At 37.7% G+C, this 26,039-nt stretch overlaps 1 protein-coding gene across 1 annotated transcript in view; it reads right to left on the bottom strand.

Moving 5' to 3' along the window:
- The window catches only part of OSTN (osteocrin), a 43,913-nt gene extending 20,259 nt beyond the window's left edge, over positions 1-23,654 (bottom strand). The window contains exons 1-3 of the mRNA XM_054711580.1: positions 23,591-23,654; positions 6,123-6,221; positions 4,581-4,795 (exon numbers count right to left, since the gene is read on the bottom strand). Coding sequence (XP_054567555.1) covers positions 4,581-4,795; positions 6,123-6,221 — 314 coding nt within the window. The 5' untranslated portion in view covers positions 23,591-23,654. The remainder of the gene's footprint in view (positions 1-4,580; positions 4,796-6,122; positions 6,222-23,590) is intronic.
- Between the last annotated feature and the right edge of the window lie 2,385 nt (positions 23,655-26,039).

The raw sequence follows: 26,039 nt of genomic DNA, 5'->3' as shown, positions 1-26,039 counted from the left end.
CCTTCGGTTACTTTAAGAAAAATAGCTTTATTATATGCTGCAATTTGCTTTATAAACTTATTGATTTCAGCTTTTATCATTGTTCATTCCTATCTCCTGCTTTTTCTTTTTTTAACCTGCTTTTCCTGTTCTTACTTTTCTGTTCTTTCTAGATTTTTGCTGTGTAGTGTTACCTTTATTTTTATTACTATATTGGTGATTTTTATCTGATATTTGTTTTATCTGCCCATAATATTACACTATCATTATTATGATTTTCAATAATAGATGTAAATTATTTTGTATTCCTCTTTGACTCAATGGCTTATTTAATGACACGGTTTAAATGTCATTCTAGGTAAAAGTGCCCTCTTGTTTTATTATTAAGTTCTTCTTTCATTGCATTTCAGTTAGTGAATGCCTTTGTGATACATCTGCTCTTTAGAATTCCTTCAGGGTGTTTATCACATCAGATGTGATATATTTTGTGAATATCCCATATGCCCTTAAGAAAAAGATATATTTTCTGTTATTGAATTTCAGAGTTCCAGAAATATTTATAAGCTCTGTTTTATGAATTATGCTCTGTATATCTTCTATAAATTTTCAATAGGTAATCTGTCTTGAATTTTTAAAAATGAACCAAAGAAACCTATTATTAATATGTTTCTTTCAATTTCCTAGCATTCTCTTTGCAATATATTTTACACACTTTTTATTTTTAATTCTTTTTTTGTATAATTTGTACACTCTTTTATTGTCAACCTTTCTAAATCTCTTTATTTTTAGTTGTCTTTTATATACAAAAAAGTGTTAATTTTCTTTTGTCAGCCAATTTGAAAATACCTGTATTTTAACAGTATGTTACATCCATTTACATTTATTGATATGATCAATATTTTTGGACTTATATTTGAAAAGTAATATTTATATAGGTGAATATTTTGTATAAAGTTTTTCACTGTGTCCGATTTTATTGTTCTCATTCTTATAGAGAAGTTTTAACTTTTATTCTTATGGTTATTTTTATAGTAATATCTATACTAATAATAGAGGAATGTGCAAATTATCTGAGACACTGTCACATCATCACCGTTCAGCAGGGTGGTGGGGCTGTGGGGCGGTGGGGTGGGACTCTGGGTCTGGTGTGATTTCGTCCTGCCCAGGCAGACTCCCCTGTGGCTCCACAGCCAAATCCCAACGCGGACCTGGGATTTACTAAACTTTACTGGAGCTGCTCCCCACACCCCCACTCCCTGCCCCAGGACTGCGCTGCCCAAAGCAGGGCACCCCGGCAGCCTCCTGACAGGCAGGCGGTGGGGGAGAGCTGAGTGGGACAGGGGTGGCAGGGAGCCAAGTTCCCGGGGGTCTGAGGAGAGCGCCTGACAGGAGCCTGGACTGGAAAGAAGGAAGAGGAAGCAGCCACGGGTAGCTCTTCCAATCCCCCTGCACAGACACCCTACCACAGCCCCACACCCCCAGGGGGATGGGGAGGCTGACCAGACGCGGAGAAGACCCAGCCTTGGGGGTAGCTGCAGCCCACACCTCTGACTCCTGATCTCTTCCCCCCAACCCCCGCCAGGGGCACCCACAACAATAGCATGCTGGCGTCAACCCATCAGCACCCCCGAGGCACCCGGGGCCCATGGCCTGCTGCTGCCAGGCCCCTTCCACTGAGGCCAGGCATGCCTCTCCTCCCTACAACTCCAGACAGCCAGGTGGAGGCAGGCCCCCTAGGATCAGACCCAACAACCCTCCCCCCCCCCCTCCCCCCCCCACACACACAGCAGTGGTACCATCTCTGCAGTGGAAGCACACTGAACCTCGCCAGGGGCTGTAGCTAAATCCGCCCTCCTAGCCTGCCTGGCCCTGCCCTGGCCTGGCCCCAGCCCCACTCCAGGAGATTGGAGCCCCGCCCTGAGCACATACAGCTGTGAAAGGGACACGTACAATTTAAAGAATGGTGCCAAATGGGGAGGTTTGACAGTTACTCCCCCTTTGGCCTCACTGCCCCCCTAGTGCCCCCCTAGCATCCCTCTAGTACCCCCCTGGCCAGTGCTCCCAGGGACAACCACTGCTACAGGGCTGCTGGCCAGAGCCTGCCCCACCGAGGCCTGTGGAACCCTCTGCAAAGCTTTGATAGCTACAGTCCCAGGAAACAATCATGCCCTCCTCCCCTAATCAGCACCTGCTACCTGCAAGGGTACCCATGGGCTTAAAAATAACAGTCCCTTCCTATTTAGACATCACTTACTTGATGAAACATTTCTAGGTTTATTAGCTCAGAACCTCCTCATGACAACCCAGTGAGGTAGGCAGGGAAGAGATTACAGTTCCCATGGTATATGCATATGTATTCAGAAATGAAGCTAAGAGAGGAAAAGTGTCAAGCCCAGTGGTTCCCCAGGTGCAGCACAAGCCCCACAGGGGGGCAATTTGATATTAAGTGGGGGCAATTTGAGAATGAGTTAACAGTGAATTTTTTGCATTTCTTATGGTTCTAGGGGGCCTCAGCGTAGCCTATATAATAAAAGGCTAATATGCAGATGACCGAATGGTGGAATGACCGGTCACTATGATGTGCACTGACCACCAGGGGGCAGACACTCAACAAAGAAGCTGCCCCATGGTGATCAGTGTGATCCCACAGGGGGAGCGCAGCAGCAGTGGCGGGAGCCACTGTGGCAATGCTAAGGATGTCCGACTGACGGCTTAGTGGGTCTAAGCTGTCAGTTGGACATCCCCCCAGGGCTCCAGGACTGCGAGAGGGGGCAGGCCAGTCTGAGGGACCCCCCCCAAGTGCATGGATTTCGTGCACCGGGCCTCTAGTCCTATATAATAATCCAATATAATGAAGAGGTAATATGCAAATTGACCATCACTCCAACACACAAGATGGCTTCCCTCATGTGGTCAAAAATGGATGCCCCCATGTGACACAAGATGGCCACCACAAGATGGTCAGCAGGGAAGGTTAGTTTTGGGTGATCAGGTCTGCAGGGGAGGGCAGTTGGGGGCAACCAGGCCTGCAGGGGAGGACAGTTAGGGGTGACCAGGCTGGCAAGAGAGGGCAGTTAGGGGTGACCGGGCCAGCAGGGGAGGGTAGTTGAGGGCAACTAGGCCGGCAGGGGAGGACAGTTAGGGGTGATCAGGCTGGCAGGGGAGGACAGTTAGGGGCAATTGGGCTGGCAGGGGAGCAGGTAGGCATCAATCAGGCTGGCAGGGGAGTGGTTAGGGGGTGACCAGGCTGGCAGGCAGAAGTGGTTAGGGGCAATCAGGCAGGCAGGCAGATGAGCGGTTGCGAGCCAGTAGTCTTGGATTGTGAGAGAGCAGTCAGACAACCCTCAAGGGGTCCCAGATTGAAGAGGGTGCAGTCTGGGCTGAGGGACCCCAGCCCCCCGTGCATGAATTTTGTGCACCAGGCCTCTAATATTTATATAAAAACCTTGGTTGTCTCTTTTTCCATTTTTTGTCTTTTATTCTTTGGTAAAAGATCCATTAAATTTAATGGCTAATCTTTCTTTTGCTTCTTCTCCATGTCCCTAAGCATATATTTGTTGTAATATCCTTTTATTTCCAGTTAATAGCCATAAAGCAATCTCAAACTCATTTTAAATGTTATATGCTTTCACTATTGTCCCTGAATTATTTGATACTTTTTTGTATCTATGTTGTCAAATTGCACATAACACATGACACTCTTTTTCTTGCAACCATCATTTTGTTTTAATTCTAAAGTTATGCTCGCACCAGTTATTATAATAACATTTCTCCAGTTATTTTGGTTGCCTGAAGAAACTCATCTAGTAGTTTCCACAAGACATCTTCATGAGAAAAATATTCCCTAATTTTTATAATAGTTTGTTTTTAGTCTTTATATGTAAAAATTTGTTCAAATGGGTATTAAATTCTTGCTAATTTTCCTTTATATTTTCCATGCTGAGCTATGTTAAGTAGATAGAGTATATCTCTAATATAGTCTCTGTATATGACACTTCTTAAAGAAATGATTATGCTGAAACCTCATTGTAGATTATCTATATATATAAAAGCCTAAGCGACTGGACAACTGAATGACCAAATGACCGGTTGACTGGCAGGTAGTTATGATGTGCACTGACCACCAGGGGGCAGACGCTCAGTGCAGGAGCTGCCCCCTGGTGGTCAGTGCACTCCCAAGGTGGGAGCGCCGCTCAGCTGACCAATAGGTGCCAGACACAGGGCTCATGGCTAGCTGCCACAGCCTGGAGACCACAGCAGAGCAACAGTGAGCCTATCGAGCAGTGGAGGCGGCAGGTGCCAGGATAAGCAGAAATGGCAGGCAAGAGTGGCTGGTGATATTGGACTGCCAGTTTCATCCTGATCCTCACAGGCTATGCTGAGGGACCCCACTGGTGCATGAATCCGTGCACTAGGCCTCCAGTATGTATGTATGTATGTACATACTCGAGGCCCAGTGCACGGATAATAACTATAATCTTTATGCAATACATATTTTGTATATATGCATGTATGCTATTATAAATCCATACATAAATATTTACACATAACATTTATGTACTGACTTTCAAAATATTTAGTAGGTGCAAGTGTTCACTTACCTCTGTTTGCCTTTGTGATCCACAGAGCCAGCTGAGAGTCTGTCCAGGGGAGACCCAAAACCAGAGAAGCTCCTTTTCTTCTTTGTTTCAATCACATCGTTCTCCAGAGACACAAGTTCATCAAGAAGCATGAGTTTTGCTGCCAGATCAGCTGCTGATTTCTCTTCCCTGGCTGTGGATGGTGACTGCACATCTCTGATTCCAACATCAAAAGCCTATCAAGCAGGAAAGGTGATTCTATTCACCTCAAATATGTGTAATCATAGGCATTTGACTTTTGCTATATTTACCTGACATGCCTGTCATGAAACTTGATTTCTCATGGAGTTATGATCCAGAGAGACTTTTGAGGGCATAAACATATAGAGGTGAGGTATACCCAACAGAAATTAAAGAAAAACAACAACACACACACACACACACACACACACACACACACACACACCCCTAAACAAAGTTCCATGCCCGCCTCTCAAATTTAGTGTATTAGCAGATAATTCTTTTGGATTCTTTCCCTGTAACAAATGTATCCTTTATTATCATTCCCATAGCATTTTAGCTATACTTTGATTCTTACAGTCATTACATTTTCCTTTGTATTGGATTTATTACAATATATTTGTAATGCATATTTGAGGGTAAAGACTATGTCTAATTAGTCTTTTATTGGCTCTATTCAATGCCTACCCCACTATTTTTCTCATAGTTAGTACTCAATAAATTTTGCTCATAGTTAGTACTGATAAATTTTTATGGAATTAATTTGTAAAACTCTAAACTTCATGGTTTTTTCCCCACCACTCAGTCACCTCTTATTGATTCAAGCCCTAAGCATTCACTATGTACTGCATTAGGCCTAAGGGATACAAAAATGAACAAAATCTAGTAGTCTCTGCCCTCAGGGGACCTACACTTCCATCCATGTGCTTTATTAACAAACTAGAGGCCCAGTGCATGATTGAATCATGCACATGTAGGGTCCTCTACACGCTTTTGCTTTCGATCGCGGGGGGCCGGGTGCCTGTCCGCTGGTGCACCAGGCCTTTCAGAATTAGTGGAGGCTTCTGAAAGGCCTGGTGCACCAGTGAACAGGCACCTGGCTCCCCCGCTTTTGATGGTCCGCAGCTGGACGTGAGCTTGCTGCCCCAGAGGCCCCTTCTGTTCCATGGCACAGCCATGGCGCAGATGCTGAGCTTGCGCTGCCACTGGCGACGCGAGCTCAGCATCCCGCTGGCCCAATCGGCTACACCGGCCACCCCGAGTCCTGCCCCCTGCGCCTCCTGCTGGCCCAAATGTGGGCATAGTGGAGTGATGGTAATTTACATATTACCATTTTATTAGGTAGGATATTAATGAGTGTTTACAATGACTCAGAGTTTTCCCAATGACTTTGTTGCCCCATGTAAAATTTCCTGTTTGTTTATTTGTCTATTGCATATATTGCCCTTTTGTAGTTCATCCAAGTCATAAAAGTATGACATTAATAAAACTGGCTTATATTAATAGAAAATATATTTGGTCCCTTAAGCTAGTTCCCATTACCTCAGTTGCTACATCCACTGAGAGCACTTTTCCTGAGCTCCACAGCATCAATGTCACAGCCAGGATAAAATGTGCACTTGCCAACCTCCAGTCCAGCATCTAAGGGTCACATAAATCAGGGTTAACATTACTAGTTTGGCATGTAAAGATAGGAAACAAAACTCCTATAAAGCATATTACATACATGTGATAAATTAAATTATTCAGCTTCTACTTTGCAAAACTTAAATAACAGTTAATAGAAGCTGTCAATCTCTCAGAATGAATTCTATCATGGCTTCATTTTCATGGAAATGTAGATTGGACTTGTACAGCTATAATATTAATTTCATTCAAAGTAACCCCAGTCTGAGAAATCTAATTTGTATAATTTTATTCTTGACTGTCTAATCCTGGGATTACAGCCTCATGTACCTAAGGGGAAATGTGGAAAATGGTCAGGTATGAGCGAATGATCTGGTGAGGTTTGTGGTGAACCAAAGAGGATATGCTTTGTGTAAATCATTTAAATTAAAAATGTCACAGACCCAATATGAAAATATCTTTATGTCCTTGATATATATAAGGATTTCTTAAGCAACATATCAAAATTGAAAAATTCTGTATGATAAGATACAATAAACAAAATAAAAACAAATTAAAAGTGGAATATATTTTCAAAGCATATAAAAATCAGTTCCTGGAAAATTTAAATAACTCTGACTCATAAAATTCTACAACTAGACACAAAATTAAGTAACAATGGGCCCAAGTTTATACAGAGACATGTATCTGAAAGTTCATAGCCTCATTGTTTAGAATAGTAATAAATTAGAATCAAACTAGCAAGGACTATGTGGCTTAGTGGTTGAGTGTTGACCTATGAACCAGAAGGTCAGTGTTCTATTCCTGGTCAGGGCACATGCCCAGGTTGAGGGCTTGATCCCCAGTAGGGGGTGTGCAGGAGGCAGCCAATTGATGTTGATGTTTCTCCTTCATAGATGTTTCTATCTTTCTCTTCCTCTCCTTCCTTCTCTCTCTAAAAATCAATAAAAACATATTTAAAAAAATTAGAATCAACCACACTAACTTACTGAAGAGGAAATGGATTCATCAATTGAGATATATTCCTAGCATGGACTTAAAGCAAATGACTTAAACATGTATGTATCTGCTGTTAAATGACCTAAATATTACATGGATTTCAAAAATACGAGTTTTGGGGAAAATTAGATTTTATAGAACATTACATATAGCATACTACCATTTACCTAAACTGGACATACACAAAGTAATTCCACATGTTTAGACATCTATATATATATATATAATTAAAGTGTAAACCAACGGAATTTGATTCATGACTATGATTGCCTCTGGGGAGAGTGAGGAGCAAATAAGCTTATGGAGGAAACATAAGGAACTTAGCATACATGTGTGTGTATGTGTGAAAATATTACATTTGTTAATTCTGCATGGTAAGCACAAAGATGAGTCATTTATACATTTATGACTTTTTTACATCAAAAAACCATTACAACATCCAATTAAAGTATATCTATGGTCTATATCAGACCCACTGGCTGTCAGTTTGGCCACTGGTAATGGGAGAGGGAAGATCACGGGCTGCGAGTTACAACAGAATAGGTTTGCCTTGCCACCTAGTATGGCACTGCGAAGTCTCCTAGTCCACCTTTATGAATGGATCTCAGTAAACTCCTATTTCCCTTAAAAAATCATTTAGAGCAAAAAGAAAGGTGTTCTAGGATGGATCTGAACAATTGGATTTGTGTCTCATTTTTGCTTCAGTGTTAGTGTGACCTTGAGTGTGTACCATTTAACCTACTTGAGCTTTATTTTGCATACTTGTGAAATGAGGAGTAATTCTCACTTCAAAAGAGCTTTGAGAGAGTTGGATTCATTCATGTATAACCTCTTTACTTCAACATAGTATTTATAGTTTGTAAATGAAAGAACATGTATGAGATATTACTAAATATGTCTTTACTAACTACATTCTCTTTGGTATGACCCAAGATTTTCTTTATGACACTTCCTTAAAATATTGTTACTATGAAACCTCTGTAGATTTTAGTAATAAATGCTATGTTGGAGAAAATAGGCAAGTAAGTGTTTTATACAGACAGAGTAGCATCTGTATTAACCATGCATGTGTATATATATAAACTTAAAGCGAAGATAAAATACTTTAGCTTTGTCCTTAACACTTGTCAAAGATAATCTTAATTTTCATGTAATGCAATCTAAACTAGTTCTTCATTATATCTCCAATTGATCTATTTTTGAATCTTGTCACACAATGTTAGTCACAACTGCTTCTCTGTATTCTGCCCATTATGGAAACGGACAGTAAATTCTGTGTTCTCTTCCTAAAAAGTTGATATTTGAACTGAGTTTTATGGTAAGTATAAAAATAATAAATCATGATTATGTCCCTATATTTAAACACTAGAAAAATAACAAGAAAGAATGCAACAGATCTGGTAAAAATACCAACCAAAATATGCATTATCTATTTCTTTAAAAAAAATCAAGCACTGAATCAATTTTTTTCCTTCTGATTTTGTTATCTCTTTGGTTTTCCTGAATAAAAAGGAAGATATAGTAAAAACATGACTATTTTAAAAATTAGTTCATATTTCTGGATCTCTTTTTCTCTCTTTAAAATAGTTCTCTCATTCAATCAAAGATAAACCACAATTGTGATGTTTTCCTTCCTCATTTTTTATCATGTTAAAAACAGGTTACAAAGTATAAAATTGCCCAATTTTATAAGCCTTTCCATGTGGATTTCCTTTAACTATTTTTATGCACATTTTCCTAACCTGGTTTCTCCATTTCTGCGATCTTATAAATGGCACAGGATGACTGGTGTTTACCATATTGATGATTATGTCTGAGGCATATATTTTTGTGCTTGGGTATATATAGGAAAAAAGTCCCAATGTATCATCTTACAGATAACCACATCCTGATTATTTGGATAGGGAGATGTAAAAATAAATGCAGAGTTTAAATACACACATTTAATGGTTTAAAGCCATGCTTGTAGCCAGTTACCCAAAAGGCCAAGTTCCTAAATATGGCATTTGGTACACTAATGAAAACAAACACCCTGGCACCTGCCACACAAAAGACATTTGATTAACTAGTTGAAACTTGATTGCTACAAAATTAGAAACAGAGGAAATTATAGGGAGGGAAGGAAAAGACTAGGTTCAGCTCCATTTCCCTATTTTGTTGATAGTGGATAAATATAGCCCATGATTTAAAAATGTGCTCTGCCCCATGTATACTCCAGATCACAGAAAAAACACTCATAGGATGTTCATTGTGTGACTACAGCTAAGTGGACGTGTTTGCAATTTTTTCAGTACACCAATAATTTTTGAGTAATATTTGAATATTTCTTTGGGTATGAGGAGCTTTAAGAGATAGTGGGCATGAGATCTGCCTTAAGATTTGTTGTGTACTTCATTAATTTTTAGCTAATTGGTCTCTAATGTGCATGCATTTTCACTTTTTAGATAATACTGCTGAATAAACAAACATCTCACACTGTGTAACAACTTAACCTTTGTGTCAAAGACTCTGCACATTTAACAACTTATTATATTCTGAAGGGATCGTCTAATGTGTAACTGGAGTGGTACTGGAGGGAGCAAGGGGGTGAGGTGTGAAATTTGATCATTTAAGTTTGGGAAACAGCATATACTGAATATTCCTTTAGAACATTGATAGTGCATGGACATATAAAGTCTTTGAAAGTTTAGTAGTAAAGGAATTGATTTTATAGTATTTAAAACAGCATTACATGAGAATTCTGTTAAAATGAAGGAAGATTTATTATTATTATTATTTTTTAATATATTTTATTGATCTTTTACAGAGAGGAAGAGAGAGGGATAGAGAGTTAGAAACATCGATGAGAGAGAAACATCGATCAGCTGCCTCCTGCACACCCCCCACTGGGGACGTGCCCGCAACCAAGGTACATGCCCTTGACCGGAATCGAACCTGGGATTCCGCAGGCCGACGCTCTATCCACTGAGCCAAACCGGTTTTGGCGATTTTTTATTATTGAGAATCAGTTCTGCAGCGAGTCATTGTTACTGTAAAAAAATCTATTCAGTGAGTTGTAGTAGCTAAAGAAAAGATTGAGAATCACTGATCTAAAAACAAAAGAACTGGGATGAAAGGAGGTATTAGAGTAAGAGAGGATTGAGCTAAAAAAGAGAAGCAATATTAGCCAAATCTGATCTAATGAACTTTTTAACTAAAAACTTTTTTTTAACCCTCACCTGAAGACATGCTTTTTATTGATTTTAGAGAGGAAGAGAGAGAGAGAGAAACATCGATGTCAGAGTGAAACATCAATAAGATGCCTCCTATGCCCTCAATCTGGGTATGTGCCCTGACTGGGAATCGAACCAGCGAACTTTCAGTGTACGGGATGATACTTCAACCAACTGAGCCACACTGGCCAGGGCTTAACTAAAACCTTTTAAACTATCTACCTTTGAAGGCTAGTGTTGAAGAAAACAAAATTACTCAGGTGATTAAGGAAATTTATCTTCAATAGTATCTGACTTATAGATAGCAGATTTAACACAGAAACTCATAAGAAGACTAAATTTTGGAGTTAATCTTGATAAGTTTGGAATTATTTTCCCTATATTTTTATTGGAAATATTCAAAATATACTCTATTTGCCCCTATTTTCAACAAACCTAAAAATAAAGGGCTTAATGATAAAGTACTTAAAGGTAATTTAAATTACTTAACTTCTCTTCCCACTTTGACAGAGCATAGGCATTTAAGTGAGATATAACAGGACCTGCTATAAATGGTCCCAAGTTCAGATACTAGGCAATGACCATCTAGCCTGTCCACAGCACTGCCCACAATCTTGTTACTCTGAAAATGATGGTGGTCTTGCCCAGCTGGTGTGGCTAAGTGGTTGAGCATTGACCCATACACCAAGAGGTCACTTAGGTCAGGACACATGCCCCAGTTTTGGGCTCAATCCCCCTTTTACATATTTCAAAAATGAAGGCTTTCAGTCAATGAATAGGTATTCAATGTAAGAAAATTACGTCAGTAGAGTGCATGCAGGAGGCAGCTGAACGATGATTCTCATCATTGATGTTTCTATCTCTCTCTCTCTCTCTCCCTCTCCCTCTCCCTACCTCTCTGAAATCAATAAAAACATTAAAAATTAAAAGATCTTCTAGTTAAGGGGCAAATCGGCTTGGACCCTAAGTAAATCTGTAAAACAGAGTATGCTCTTCAGTACATCCTTTACCTTGTCACCCAGGCCTTTTTGATATAGAGAAAAGCAGTAGGAATAGTAGATAACAGAGTCTAATTTTTTATGTTAAAAGAGGGCTTAAAAGGGACTATGCTTAACACAAAGTCTGTATGGCTTGTGGTAATAGAAAGAGACCTGACTTAAGATTTCTGAGACTCAGGTACTGCCTTGGCTTGGGGACTATATCACTGTATGATCTTAAGTTTAAATTTCTTCCATAGACTGAGTAAAATAACTGACCTATAAAGTTGCTTCTAGCTTTTTTAGAGTCTGTTGGTAATCTGGCTCCTTTCTGTTCTAAGTGCGGACACTGTAGGTAATGATAAGAGTAGGTGAATGTTTAGCTAGAAAAACCTTTGTATTGTCCCTCAAGTCAGCCGTGTCTGTGTATAATATTGCATGTAGGTCTTGACATAAATATGTTCCTCTTGAATATTCTACCCAACGAGAGGACCTCCAAATTTTCATTGTAAGATATCATTTATGGTAAGCGATCCCATTTTATAAATGCATTTTAAGAAAGAAGAAATGCTACCAATTAAATTATGACATGCTATCAAGTATAAGGCATCCTAATTTCAGAAATGTTAAACATACATCAGAATGAATGAAATAGGGTATATCTACTTATTTTCAAATGTTTCTCTTTTTTTCACATTTTTTGTCATCATGCTTAAGTCAATTCCCCCACACTTTCAAAACAAAATTTGTTAGAGCTGAGGTGCCAGATTTCATAGTGTGCTGTTATATTCCTCAGAGAAAGAAAGGATAATATAACATTTAATGTATTACCAGATAAAAATTTTAAAATCATATAATTGATATTAAAAAATTTAAATATTTTATTGAATTCTTATTCTACTGCATTTAGAGTTAACAGTCTATTAAGGTAAAATGATCATTTAACTTTTTTCACAGTGATCCCAAATAATAGTATTAATGGATATAAAAATTAGTTGATACAAAATAGTTTTTGATAAAAGGAATTTTCAGCTATCTAAAGCCACCAACAAAATTGTATATACACCCATATTTTACACAATGTTACTCCAAAATTCTTTTTTAGGTGCACTAATAAGTACTTACAAATGAAAGTCAGTCAATGACTAGGTATTCAACATAAGAAAATTACTTCTGTGATGGTTAGGAAAAATCTCAGAATTGAGTTGAAGGATAGAGATATGTCCTTGTTGTGTTATTTATTGGCCTGGTAACCTTGAACAAGATGCATAAACTGTCAAAATTGTCTAATAAAACTCACTTTATGAATTCCCAAAATTTAAATTAATTATAGTTCATTTAAAATTACATAATTAATTTACAAATAGCATAAATTATGGTTTTGCCTTAGGCTTTCCAAATAAGAGCAATACAAATATTTAATTTATATTTAATATATTTACTAAAATATATAAAGATATACATCATCTGTATAAAAGCACTTCATCAGTTTTCTTCATATTGTATCACAGGTAAAAACTTTTCAGTGGGAACTCTGAATTGCGCATGAAAACATTCTGTAAACTTTAAGGTAATGTGGAAAGATTAATGACATGGTATAAAAATCATTATTACTGAGCTGAAGGCATGTCTTTGAAGCCAATTCCTTCCAGGGATCATAAAATGTATACTCAACAACCATCCAGGGAATTGGGGGCCGTTTATTGAGAATCTGAAAAACGTATGTTAAACAACCAAGAGGATGCAGTACAATTGGACATTATCCAGACAATCTTGGTATTTCAATGAATGATGTTTAAACAGGGTGTGAAAGAGAGTTGTTTCTAGTTCCCTTTGATGAGTGAAGCAACCAGGTGCTTGAGACACTAGCTGGAAAGCAGAGGCGAGGATTTTGCGGGCTCTTCTTTATTGGTGCTGCTATTCCACAGCTTTAGTGAAACCGGCTCCACCAACAAGGGAACTGAGTGTGGCTATGGCACTTAGAACTTTAGAAGTGGGGGATGAGTTTTAGATCCTTATAAACTCAAATAAGAAGTTCAAAATCACTGAGGATTTCATCCAAGAGCAATGTGCAGCACCTATATCAGCCTCACAAAAATACATCTGAGAAATACTCATGGGCTTAGCCCTTTATTTAAAAGTCTCTTTGTGAAATTTGTTCTTTTCTGTACATTGTGTGATGGTCATCTTGCTTTATGTGATGAGGATGATCCTGAAAGGAAGGTGCAGATTGACACTGACAAATTTAACATTTCCTGCTTTTATTTTTTAATTAAAATGTCAGGAATGAGTCCTTTCCCATTTCTCGTTGCTCTTCAATTGTCAGTCAGAAATTTTCCAAAGCCACAAAGTCATTTAGGAGAAGAGCCAGAATAACAATTTACGTTTTCAAACACCCAAGTATAAAGCATTTTTCCATCCCCAAAACAAATTGCTTATAGAGTAAAATGTCTATGGAGGAGGTGTTCCTAATGTGGAAGACACCTGTGTTTTAAAATGACTTTCCCTGAATGATACAAATCAGGAAAATGATAATTTATTATGATACATGTGTTAACTACTTTTATTCTCGTTGGCACAATTTTCATTCTTTTATAGACACTATTGCCTTGCAAAATTGTAAAATTTTGAGGTTTATTTCCCATTTGGAATTTTCAATAATTTAAGAAGGCAGAAACCTACAATGACACTTTAAAGGAAGATCTCATTATTTAAAAGCCCAGGTATGCATGTTTAGCAAAGTGTTTAGCTGTCAATGTCAACTCTTTCAGGATAAGAATGATGTCATGTTCACCAGTGTGTCTTAGCACCCAATAGCATGCCTGGTAAAGAGTCAACCTTATTTTGAATAAATGCATAGAGCAGCTCTATATGGTGGCAAACAAGAATGCAGGGCAGATATTAACATTCCTGTTTTATTGATATGGAAACTAAAGCTTAGAGGAGATTTGCCCAAGTTTTATACCTACAGCAGTATGTGAGAAAGTTCATGACAAAATCCCAGTATGTCAATCAATGTTTCACATGGCAGATTCTCATTCTAATGAAAGGGACTTGCATCAATATTCCACAATAATTATCCCAGTACAGTTTATGATTTCTCCTTATCAAACATCTATTTATGTTGAGATCCCTGAATTATTATTGTCACCTAGAAATAGAAAGGAATTTGTATGATTATATACAACCCTGGTAAGGGCATTTGTTGTTTAATTCTAATATTAAATAAAGGGGGGAAAAACATGAATCTTTAAAACTATGGACAGAAAAAGCTGGTAGAGCTGCACATGACATGCTGCTTGGCCATTTGATATGCAGGCAATTTTTATGCGGTAGTAAAAGGCTTTCAAATGGATAAGTTAGATGAATGCAGATAAATAAGGCATAGTAAGCCTCAGGATGATGTGGAATGTCACCACCTCCTTCACCCTTCTGCCCACTTTGTACTTAGATATAGTATTTAATTAAATATTGACGAATATTTTAATTACACTAAACTAATCAATATAATCCATGAAAAATACTCTTTAAAATGTAAATGAAGGGACAAAATATAAATTTTATAATAATAACAGGATGCATTTATTAGGTATACACTGTATATCAGATACCAGGGGCATAAAAGTGAGTAAGACACTCTTCCTGTTTCTCACAGCCTGGTGGGGATAGAAGCCCCCGATCATTGCCCTGCCAGGGATTTCCTCCTACAACAGCACACTCTTCCTGGAATGTTCCATTTCCTTCAAGCACAATTTTTGTATGTAATTTAAAAAAAAGCATTTGCAAGTATTCATCTATCTCCTTTTGTTCTCATAATAGTCATGTTCGATCTGTATGGAAAATATTCTAATTACATTGTTTTAATAAATTAACTGACACAACTTGGGTTACTTTAAAACTCTAGCTTCCTAACTTCAGGTAATATGTGGATACTTTCCAGTACAATACAGTGAATAGGTAGAAAGACGTTGGGTGATCCTTAAGGTACAAAGACCTGGGTCTGATTCCTGACTGCATTTCTTAGCTTCTCTGGTTTAATATCTTTATTGGGAAAATGGGGCAAAGACTTACTTTGTAGGTTTATTGTAAGGATTAGAAATAATATAGGCAAAGTGATGGGCACAAAGTAGTTTTTCAATAAATAATAGCTGCCATCCTGATACTGCTTTGTGAATATAACAGCTTTTCAAAAAATACATATTTTTATGGAAAAAAAAGAAAACGTTTGTTATCCATGTTCATTTTAAGGAACAAAGTTAGTCTTTGGAATCTAGAATTATAGTAAAGTGATAGAAAATTAGATTTAATATAGAAAATAATATTGAGTAGGGGAAGGAAATTTCACTAAAGAGACTTATAAGTGGCGATTATTCTATTTCACATTGCAGTATATTACACATTGTCATTAATTGCAGCCATAATTGTTCTGTTAAAATATTAGGATACAACCGAAACCGGTTTGGCTCAGTGGATAGAGCGTCGGTCTGTGGACTGAAAGGTCCCAGGTTCGATTCCGGTCAAGGGCACGTACCTTGGTTGCGGGCACATCCCCAGTAGGGGGTGTGCAGGAGGCAGCTGGTCGATGTTTCTCTCTCATCGATGTTTCTAGCTCTCTATCCCTCTCCCTTCCTCTCTGTAAAAAAATCAATAAAATATATTAAAAAAAATATTAGCATACAACTATAGAGAATATCATAATGGGAAGAAAACAAAGGGAAGAAATCTCAGTTACACCCAAAACATAATTATGCTTCAAGCTCTAATTAACAAAAGTGAATATTTAGTTGAATTTTAATATCATTTATATGAAATTTATTTTTATTCGATAATGCATAATATGTCTTTATTGATCTCACTTTTTAAAAGTCACTCATTATGTTGTGAGATTCATGATTTTTATATAGTTTCTGTAATCCTGAGCGTATAGCATAGTCAGGATTGTGTCAGGAAAGCAGAGCCGCCCTGAGTCTTATGGGAAATAAGGACCTTGCAACAGAAACTACACTTTACAAAGAAAGGGAGCAGCTAGGAAGGGATGGGCTGTGAAGAAAGTCAAGGAAGAGAGCACATCACTTTCCAATCTTCTTAGAGACCTGGCATGGATGGAAGGTCAGAGCTTGCAAGGAAATGCGACCACCAACACAGGGCCCCAAGAAGCCCCGGGAGAGGTCCACAGGAAGCCACAGCTATGACTCGTGGGTCAGCAGCCAGGGTGCGGTGGTGGGCTGGATGATATTTTAAAAATGTGTTTTTTTCACATGTTCAGAGACTTAGGTGTCATAGAAATACAGAAATTTAAAAAGGACGGGCGCACTCATTAGAAATTGTCAAGTTTAAACCCTCAATAGATGGAAAGAGTGAGGTTCAAAGACAATGAACTTGCCCAAGGGAGAGGATATGAGGGGAGATATAAAAGAGATATGAGGGTGAAGAAGAGGAGGGAGCAGATGCTTGGTGCTGAGGACGGAGCTGATGGGACATCCATAGGAAGAAAGTGTAAGGCTGGGCAACAGCTAGTTCAAGCCAATCAAGAAACTGGCAATTATTGGCAGGTGATGCTAACCACTGCTGCAGAGGTACCCTGGGAATTATTTGGAGAAAAGAGAGAAGGGCTCAGCCAAAAAATAAAATGCCTTTATTCAGAGAGATCTTCAAGCACCTGGGAGCTGGCCTGGGTAGAGGTGTGTCCAGGGCTAGGAGAGAACTTTTACTGAGGGAAAAGGGATCCCTAGGAAGTTGGACGAAAGCTGGGGAAGTCAGAACTGAGATTAGAAGTAACGTTTCCTAACCAAGGCTTGTGCTCCTCCCATGGCACCATTGAATCTAAACAATAGTTGTCTGGTGGGTAGGGATCAAAGAAGATGAACTATTGGCAAGGAGGTTAAATTAGATGATGTCTAAAGATTAGCCCCAAGATCCTGCTCTACTGGGTGCTCATTCTCTAATGTAGGGAAAATTGCTGATATGGGAGCTTCCCCAGAACATTATTCAGCCTCACTCTATGCTTAAGGCTTGCCTGAAGTTGCAAAACTGCATAGTGACAGTGCTGGGGTAATATTTTGGGACTGCTTACTTCGAGTTCTATTCCTTTAAGACAAGCTCAATTAATCTAATTTTATTATACAAATGTTAAAATCATGGAAAGAATTTGAACAAGAAGTTGAAATTATAGCCCCTGATGTCCCAAACAAACTCCACTAAACATATCTACTTCTCTTATTTCTGTGATTTGTTACAGAAGAATCAGTTCAAAACCCTGAAAAATGAGGAAGAGAACACAAATGTCAACCTTAAATACCTTAAATAATTTACTGAATGAAACCATGGTGCAATTAACTTACAAAAAGGAGACTTGAATTCATAACTACTGGAATCTCACCTTAACAATAATTCTATGATTGCTTCAGGGTAAGTGCCAAAATTAAGAGGAGACACAAAAAATGCCTGATGTTTTTGTGGAGACAATTAAGTATAATCCTATCAAATCTACAGCCTATAGGACATTAAAATCATTATAAATCATTGTTGAAATTTCTAGAAAAATAACTCAGAAACAAATAATCACATTTATAAATCTATAGAATCTATTAATGTAATTTGAGTGAACAGTAGTTTGCATTGCTAAACTGCATTTATAGAATGTACAATGTTTCCACAGAACAAACCCTGAAACAAAATTTTAACTTTATTCTTAAGCAGAACTCAAATATATGTTTCAGATTAACTTTCAATTCAATCATTTAATAGCCAAAGCACTTCAGCAAATACTGAAGAATAAACATGATCTGTCTACTCTAAACTGTTATTAATACCATACTTGTGTATTTGTGTTTCATAAGAAGAAAAACATAGGATAATTTAGGTTTAAAGAATGTAGAATTTAATTAATTTAGAGATGTTTCTTTGACTCCAATTTTGATAGAAATAAAGATAAGAACAGTTCTCTTTTATACATTAAAACATTTCCTAACACTGGACATATTTTATGGAAGCAAACTAATACTATTAACATACGTATAGAAACAACATTTTGAGTTTCCTTTTTCTTTGTCTTGAAATGGAATATAAACGCCAAAAAATCATGTAATAAATGTGAAATGTCTGAGCAAACAATTAACTCCACCCAAAGTTTGCATTACAAAATTATCTTAGATTTTCTACTCATTTTAGAGATGAAATATTACCCCAAAAAACATTTTTAATTTTAACAAAATCAAAATATAACCAAAACACTTAAAAGGATGTAAAATTTTAAAGTAGCTAAAAGGAGAAAAACCTTAAAATTTTATCAGCTTTTATGACTAACTTACCTTGTGAAAAGTCAGGAGATTCTAACTTTAGAGTCCTGCCTGTGCAGTTTCTCCCAAACTCAGCCCTGATGGTGAGTTTTCTCTCTGAGTTTTTATAGTCTCAGTTATACACCCCTTACTCCAATCCCTGCCTTTGCTTTCTCTTACATCATTTCTACAGATTTTCCACTGAACATTTCCCCAAGCCTCTTTTCAATCTCTCTCTCTCTCTCTTTCCTCCTCCTGTTCTTTCTCTTCATATTTATTATATCTATTGCTTTGATCATGGTATTTTAGTAAAAAAAAAAAAAAAAGGGAGTTGGGGCTCTGGAAAATTTAATATTGTGTATTCTGCCTTAGACCCATCACCTCTTCCTGAAGTTTTCATCCAGCTCAGATAATTACAAATCATATTTTGGAAATACCTTGCACTAAGATTTGTTTTTTAAAAATCGCTAGGGAATTTCAAACTAAGATTTTGGGAGATTATAATCAGAAACCCAAACTGGTTTATTGTTGTATGTTTTGGACCCTTAAACTAAAGGGTCATCTATGGAAATGGTGAGCAGTTTCAGCTCCGTCAGGTGAACAGCGCTGTGTCAGTGGGACTGAGAGCTACTTCGTAATTACCATGGCTATACTGGGAAGCTGTCACTAACAAACCTAAAAATACTGAACTGCGACATGTGGGCTATAAATGCAGACGCTGTGATCATTCTTATCTTGCTCTTGTTGTCTAGTATTTTAATTTCCTTTTAACCAAAACATTCCCTGCCTCTGTCTGAAACTTTTCTTCATTCCCGTTTCCTGCTAACCCTTTATGCAACTTCACATACACACATTGCAAAACAGTGTTACTAAGTCCTAAAGGTAGTATGCTAATGTGTTAGATCATTATAGCTCATTTGTCTCACCAGCAGGTCCCCATTTGACAGATAAAGAAACTGAGGCTCGATAAAACTAAGTGACTTTATGAGATCACACAGCTAGAAGTAGTAGCAGAGCCAGATTTCAAATACAGATCTTAATTCCGTATCCAGTTCTTTTCCCACAACTTCATTCTGTCTCACTATTTAAAAAGCTAGACGAGAGAATCCAAACCATATTATGTTTTTGCACAAATAGAAATAAATTTGTTCTTTTTGGTTTTGCTTAAAAAGCCATTTAAAATTCTACTCACCAGTATAGGAACTATTACATGGTTAATTTGGATCTCGATGGGGAACTGACCGGAGCACACTTGAATTGGTGGGACAGTAAAATGCTTCATTTTTATGAAGGGTTTCCAGGGATAACATATGTCTCAACAAGCTTGAAATCTGAGTAGTTGGCAGCGGTAGTTCACAAGTCAAGATAAAAATATAGCCTAATTGTGGACTCTTGTTTAGACATTACTGCCATAAAATGATTATGTTAGCTTGAATCCACATGATGGAAAACTCTCAATATAGATTTAACGGATGCATCATAATACTACCAGAAGCCAATATTCTTGACGTACCTTCCACCCTTATTTGAAACGCCTCCCTCAGCATGCTGACAAGTGATATCTGTGGCTGATTTATTCCAGAGCTGTCCCTGCTTAGACAGTCCAAAGATTCCACCCTATTTGTGGATTTTGTTGACCTAATTCAAAAGTTTGACTTAACTGTTCTGCAGCAGCAGAAATAGTAACAGTTTATTCCAGGAACAAAACCATGGTACATTTAAGCCATTTCTACAGAGTTCGGCACATTATACACCCCTATGTAAATTACTTGTGCATTTGTACATAATAGAAAAATTCTGTTATCTTAAAAAAGAGGGTAGAAATGGAACCATGTGAAAAAATAGAAACAACAGAGATGGATGGGAGAGACTGAAATGAGAAAGGGAAAAAATGTTAATGAAAAGTTTTTCAGTTAGTATAGCATTATTTCATTCCCCTAACAGCCTTGCCAAGAAGGTATCATTATTCATATGCAAGAGATGAGAAAATAAAAGCTCAAATATGTGAAATGACTAGCCTAAGTGCTCACAGCTTTAAAACGATAGGACCAGGAGTTGTTGCTCTTTCTATCAGTCAGGATTCTGGTAGGAAAGAAATGGTGCATTCAAATTCAGCAATTCAGGGAGAATTTAATGTGGACAGCATGTAGGGGAACCAGAAAAGGTTAAAGGTGATTACAGGGACCCAGAGACAGAGGAGTCTGTATAGAGAAAGTTGGCTGGCAGAAGCCTGACCTTTTCATCAAGAGCCATCTATAGGGGAAGAAACCTTTGAAGTAAACAACCGAGATTCCACTCTGCTTCCTGGATACAATCTCCCGTGGAGTTACCTTTGGTAAAAACCAACTGACAAAGGGATTGAGAGGGGGAGGTAAAAGACCCAGCACATTGTTTAACCTCAAAACTGTGCTAAGACCAATATGACTGCAAGTGCCATTACCTGCATTATTCTCTCATACTTCCTACCATTTTTTTTTTCAAGTCGGGTTTGTTGCAATATAATTTATGTCTATAAAATTTACCCTCTTAAGGTGTACAGTTTGATAAGTTTTGACAAATGTAGAAAGTATGTAGCCTCCACTACAATCAAGATATAGAACATGTCTATAATAACCCTCTCCACCCAAATTTCCTTCATGCCCATTTACAATCAAACCCCTACCCTACCCCCAGGTCCTGGTAACCACTGATCTGATTTCTGTCCCTATAATTTTGCCTTTTCTAGAAGGCTGGAGATCATATGGTATGCAGTCTTTAGTATCTGGATTCTTTTACTTAGAATAATGTATCTGAGGTCAATGCATGTGGCTAAATATATCAACACTTTGTTTCTTTTTAATGAGAGTGTTCTATTGAATGGATGTGCAACAACTTGCTTACTCATTCACCAGTTGGTGAACATTTTCTTTTCCCAGTTTTTTGGTCATTATGATTAAAGCTGACATAAACAACAATGTAGAGGTCTTTGAGTTGATATATGTTTTCATTCCATCTGGGAAAAATACATAGATTTGGGATCTCTTGATCATGTGCTAAGCTTATGTTGACTTAATAGGAAATAGAAAAAATTGATTTCTAAAATCGCTCTCCCATTTTGCATTCCCACCTGAAATGTGTGGGAGTTCAACATCCTTGCTAGCATTTGACATTCATTGTCATTTTCAAAAATTTAGCCATACTAATAGATGTATACCGGCATTTCACTGTGTTTTAATTTATATTTTCTTAATGATTAATGATGTTGAGAAACTTTTTGTGTACTTATTTCCCATTTCCTATATCTTTTGGTGAAGTGTTTGCTCAGATCCTTTGCTAATATTCAGTTCTGAGAGTTCTTTATATAGTCTAGATAGAAGACTTTTGAGACTTGTGTTTTACAAATTTTTTCCACTCTGTGGTGTCTTTTCATTTTCATAATAGTTTATTTCACAGAATAAGCATTTTTAATTTTGATGAAGTACAATTAGCCATTTAATAAAAAATAGATCATGTTTTTTGTGTCATAAGTAAAAAGTCAAAAAATAGTTTCCTCACAAAGTTTGCAAAATGTTCCCCTATGTTTTCTTTCTAGAAGTTTTTAAAAATTCTTTGGGCTATTTTAGGTCCTTTCATTTCCATATACATTTTAGGATCATCTTATCACTGTACACAAAAGAGCTTGCTGAGATTTTATTGAAATTTCTATAGACCTAGTCAGGGAACATTGACATCTTGACAGTACTGAGTCTTCTGATCTGAGAATATAAAATATTTATTTCTCTTATTTACTAGTAGATCTTTGATTTCTATTAACAATATTTTTATTTTCAAAAGCATACAAATCTTGCACATATTTTGTTAAAATTATCTTTAATTATTTTTATACTGTTATAGATGGTTGTTTTAAAATTTAAATTTCTGAACAAACATTCTGAGTCGATAAAAATAAATTTATCATTGTATATTGATCTTGTATTCTGTGATCTTGGTAAACTCATTCATTAGTTCTAGTCAGTTTTTGTAGATTACACAGTATTTTCTACATATGTAAAATCCTCTTATTTGGAATCAAAACTGTTTTGTATATTTTGTTTCAATTTGCATAGCTCTTATTTGTTTGTAATTGCTTAGTTCCATCAACAGGTTCTCTACTACAATACTGAATACAAGTGGAAAGTGAATATCCTTGCCTTGTTCTTGATCTTGGTGTGGGGAGGGCATTCATTTTATCACCATTAAATACAATAATGTAGTTTTTTGTTTTTTATATGTTTTTTATTGATTTTAGAGAGAGAGTATAAGAGAGGGATAGAGAGATAGAAACATTGATGAGAGAGCAACATCAATTAGCTGCCTACTGCATGGCCCCTGCCAGGGAATCAAACCTGTGATTTCCTGGTTCATGGGTTGATGCTCAACCACTAAGCAACATTGGCCCAACAATGTAGGTTTTTATAGATGTCTTTTATCAGGTAGAGGAAGTTCATTAATGCTTTTAAAAAATCATAAATAAACATTAAATTTGTAAATTTAAAAAATATTATTTCTGCATTTAGTGAGATGATTTTATTTTTAGTCTATTGACATGGTAAATTATAATCTTCTCTTCTAAGACAAAATCTACTTGATCATGATATATTTTCTTTTATATATTGTTATGAAGAACTAATACTTTTAAGGATCTTTATTTAAGTGGAATATAGGCCTTTTTCTTTGTTTAAAATATATTTTTCATATTTGGTATCAGGGTTATTCTGGTCTCATATAATGATGGGGAAGAATTAGACCCTTGTCTTAGTCCATTTAGGCTGCTATAACAAAAATACCATAGACTAAGTGGCTTAAACAACAAACATAGTATAGTAGTTCTCATATTCTGGAGGCTGGGCAGTCCAAGATCAAGGTGCCTACAGATTTGGTGAGTGATGGGGTCAACTTACTCGTTCAGAGATGGTGGTTTTCTCATTGTGTTCTCACAGACAGGAAAAGTGAGAGAGCTCTTTGGGGCCTACTGCATAAGGGCAGGAATCCAATTCACGAGAACTCCACCTTTGTGACTTAATCAACTCTCAAGACCCCCACCTCCTAGCACAATCACACTGGGGTGTGGGATTTCAACATATTAATTTGGGGGAGCACAAACATCCTATCTATTTTTTTTTCAAAGAATTTGTGTGGAATTTATATTATTTTCTCCTGGAATAGTTGGTAGAATTTACTAATGAAGACACCTATGCCATGAATTGCCTTAATGGGAAGATTTTTTAACTAAAACTTCAAATTCTTTTATAGATATAAGGTTAATCATTTTAGCTATTTTTTCAAGTGAATTCTCATAGCTTGCATCTTTCAAATAATAGTTCAATTTTATTAAACTACTAGAGGCCCAGTGCACGAAATTCGTGCATGGAGGGGAGTTGTCCCTCAGCCCAGCCTGTACCCTCTCCAATATGGGACCCCTTGAGGGATGTCCGACTGCCCGTTTAGGCCCGATCCCGGTGGGATCGGGCCTAAACGGGCAGTCAGAAATCCCTCTCACAATCCAGGACTGCTGGCTCCCAACTGCTTGCCTGCCTGCCTTCCTGATTGCCCCTAACCGCTTCTGCCTGCCAGCCTGATCACCTCCTAACCACTCTGCTGCCAGCCTGTTTGCCCCCAACTTCCCTCCTCTGCTGGGCTGGTAATACCTAACTGCCCTCTCCTGCAGGGTTGATCACCTCCAACTGCCCTCCCTTGCAGGCTTGGTCCCTCTCAGCTGCCCTCCCTTGCAGGCCGGGTGCCTCCCAACTGCCCTCTCCTGCTGGCCATCTTGTGGTGGCCATCTTGTGTCCACATAGGGGCAGGATCTTTGACCACATGGGGGCAACTATATTGTGTGTTGCAGTGATGATCAATCTGCATATTACTCTTTTATTAGATAGGATAGAGGCCTGGTACAGGGGTGGGGGCCAGCTGGTTTGCCCTGAAGGGTGTCTCGGATCAGGTGGGGGTTCCCTTGAGGCGTGAGGAGGCCTGAGTGAGGGGCCTGTGGTGGTTTGCAGGCCGGCCATGCCCCCTGGCAACCCAAGCGGAGGCCCTGGTATCTGGAATTTATTTTCCTTCTACAATTGAAACTTTGTAGCCTGGAGCGGAGTCAAGCCTGGGGCTCCCTCCGAGGCCAGCAGCCATTTGTGTTGGGGTTATAATTGAAACTTTGTTGCCTTAAGCAGGTGGGCCCGGCCAGGGTGTGCAGAAAGCTTTGTTTCCCCTGTTGCCAGCGGCAAACCTGGCCTGCTCTCTCAAGCTCCATTCTGCCGCCATTTGTTTGAATTTATTTACTTTCTATAATTGAAACTTTGTAGCTTGAGTGGAGGCTTAGGCCTGGCAAGGGCAGGCGGAAAGCTTGGCTTCCTCTGTTACCTGGGAAACCTTGCTCTCTGTGGCTGTAGCCATCTTGGTTTGGGTTAATTTGCATACTCTCTCTGATTGGGTGGTGGGCGTGGCTTGTGGGCGTGGTTTGTGGGTATGTCGGAGGTATGGTCAATTTGCATATTTGTCTATTATTAGATAGGATTGAATTAAAGTTATACTACTCTCTTTTCCTTTTAATATTTGTATGATCCTTAGTGACATTACCTATTTCATTACCAATTTTGGTATAATTTTCTTTAAACTTTTTTCTTTGATCAGTCATTCTAGGATTTTTATCAGTTTTAATTATCTATTCAAATAATTAGCATTTGGTTTCATTGATTTTTCTCTACTGTTTTCATCATTTTATTTTACTGATTTTTTCTTTCTATTGTTTCCTTATTTTTTTCTGATTTGGAATTAATTTGCTAACCTTTTGCAATGTTATTTTAACATATATGTTTAGATTATTAATTATAGACATTTATTTTCTTCTAATATAGGCATTTAGTGCTATATATTTTCCTCTAAGTACTGCTCTAGCTATATCTTATGCATTTTGATATGCTCTGTTTTCATGTTTTACACTGAGTGGCCAGATTCTTATGATCTCTGAACGCATAATAATCTGGCCACTCAGTGTGTGTGTGTGTGTGTGTGTATGTGTGTATATGTGTGTATATATATATATATTAGAGGCCTGGTGCATGAATTTGTGCATGGGTGGTCCGGCCAGCCTGGCCAGGGGGAGGGAACATGGGCAGTTGGCCAGTCTGCTGGCTGGTTGAACTCCTGGTTGAGGGCACAATTTGCATATTAGCCTTTTATTATATAGGATATACACTGAGTGGCCAGATTATTATGCGTTCAGCGATCATAATAATCTGGCCACTCAGTGTATATTCTTTAGAATATTTTATAATTTTCTTAAAAACTTTTGACTAAAGATCTAAAGATTATTTGGAAATGTCATTGAATTTTCAAATTTTGGGTAATTTT

This window comes from Eptesicus fuscus, chromosome 3 (assembly GCF_027574615.1).
Source record: "Eptesicus fuscus isolate TK198812 chromosome 3, DD_ASM_mEF_20220401, whole genome shotgun sequence".
Taxonomy (NCBI): domain Eukaryota; kingdom Metazoa; phylum Chordata; class Mammalia; order Chiroptera; family Vespertilionidae; genus Eptesicus; species Eptesicus fuscus.
Note: the sequence above shows the minus strand (reverse complement) of the source record. Positions and strands in the feature narration are given on the sequence as shown.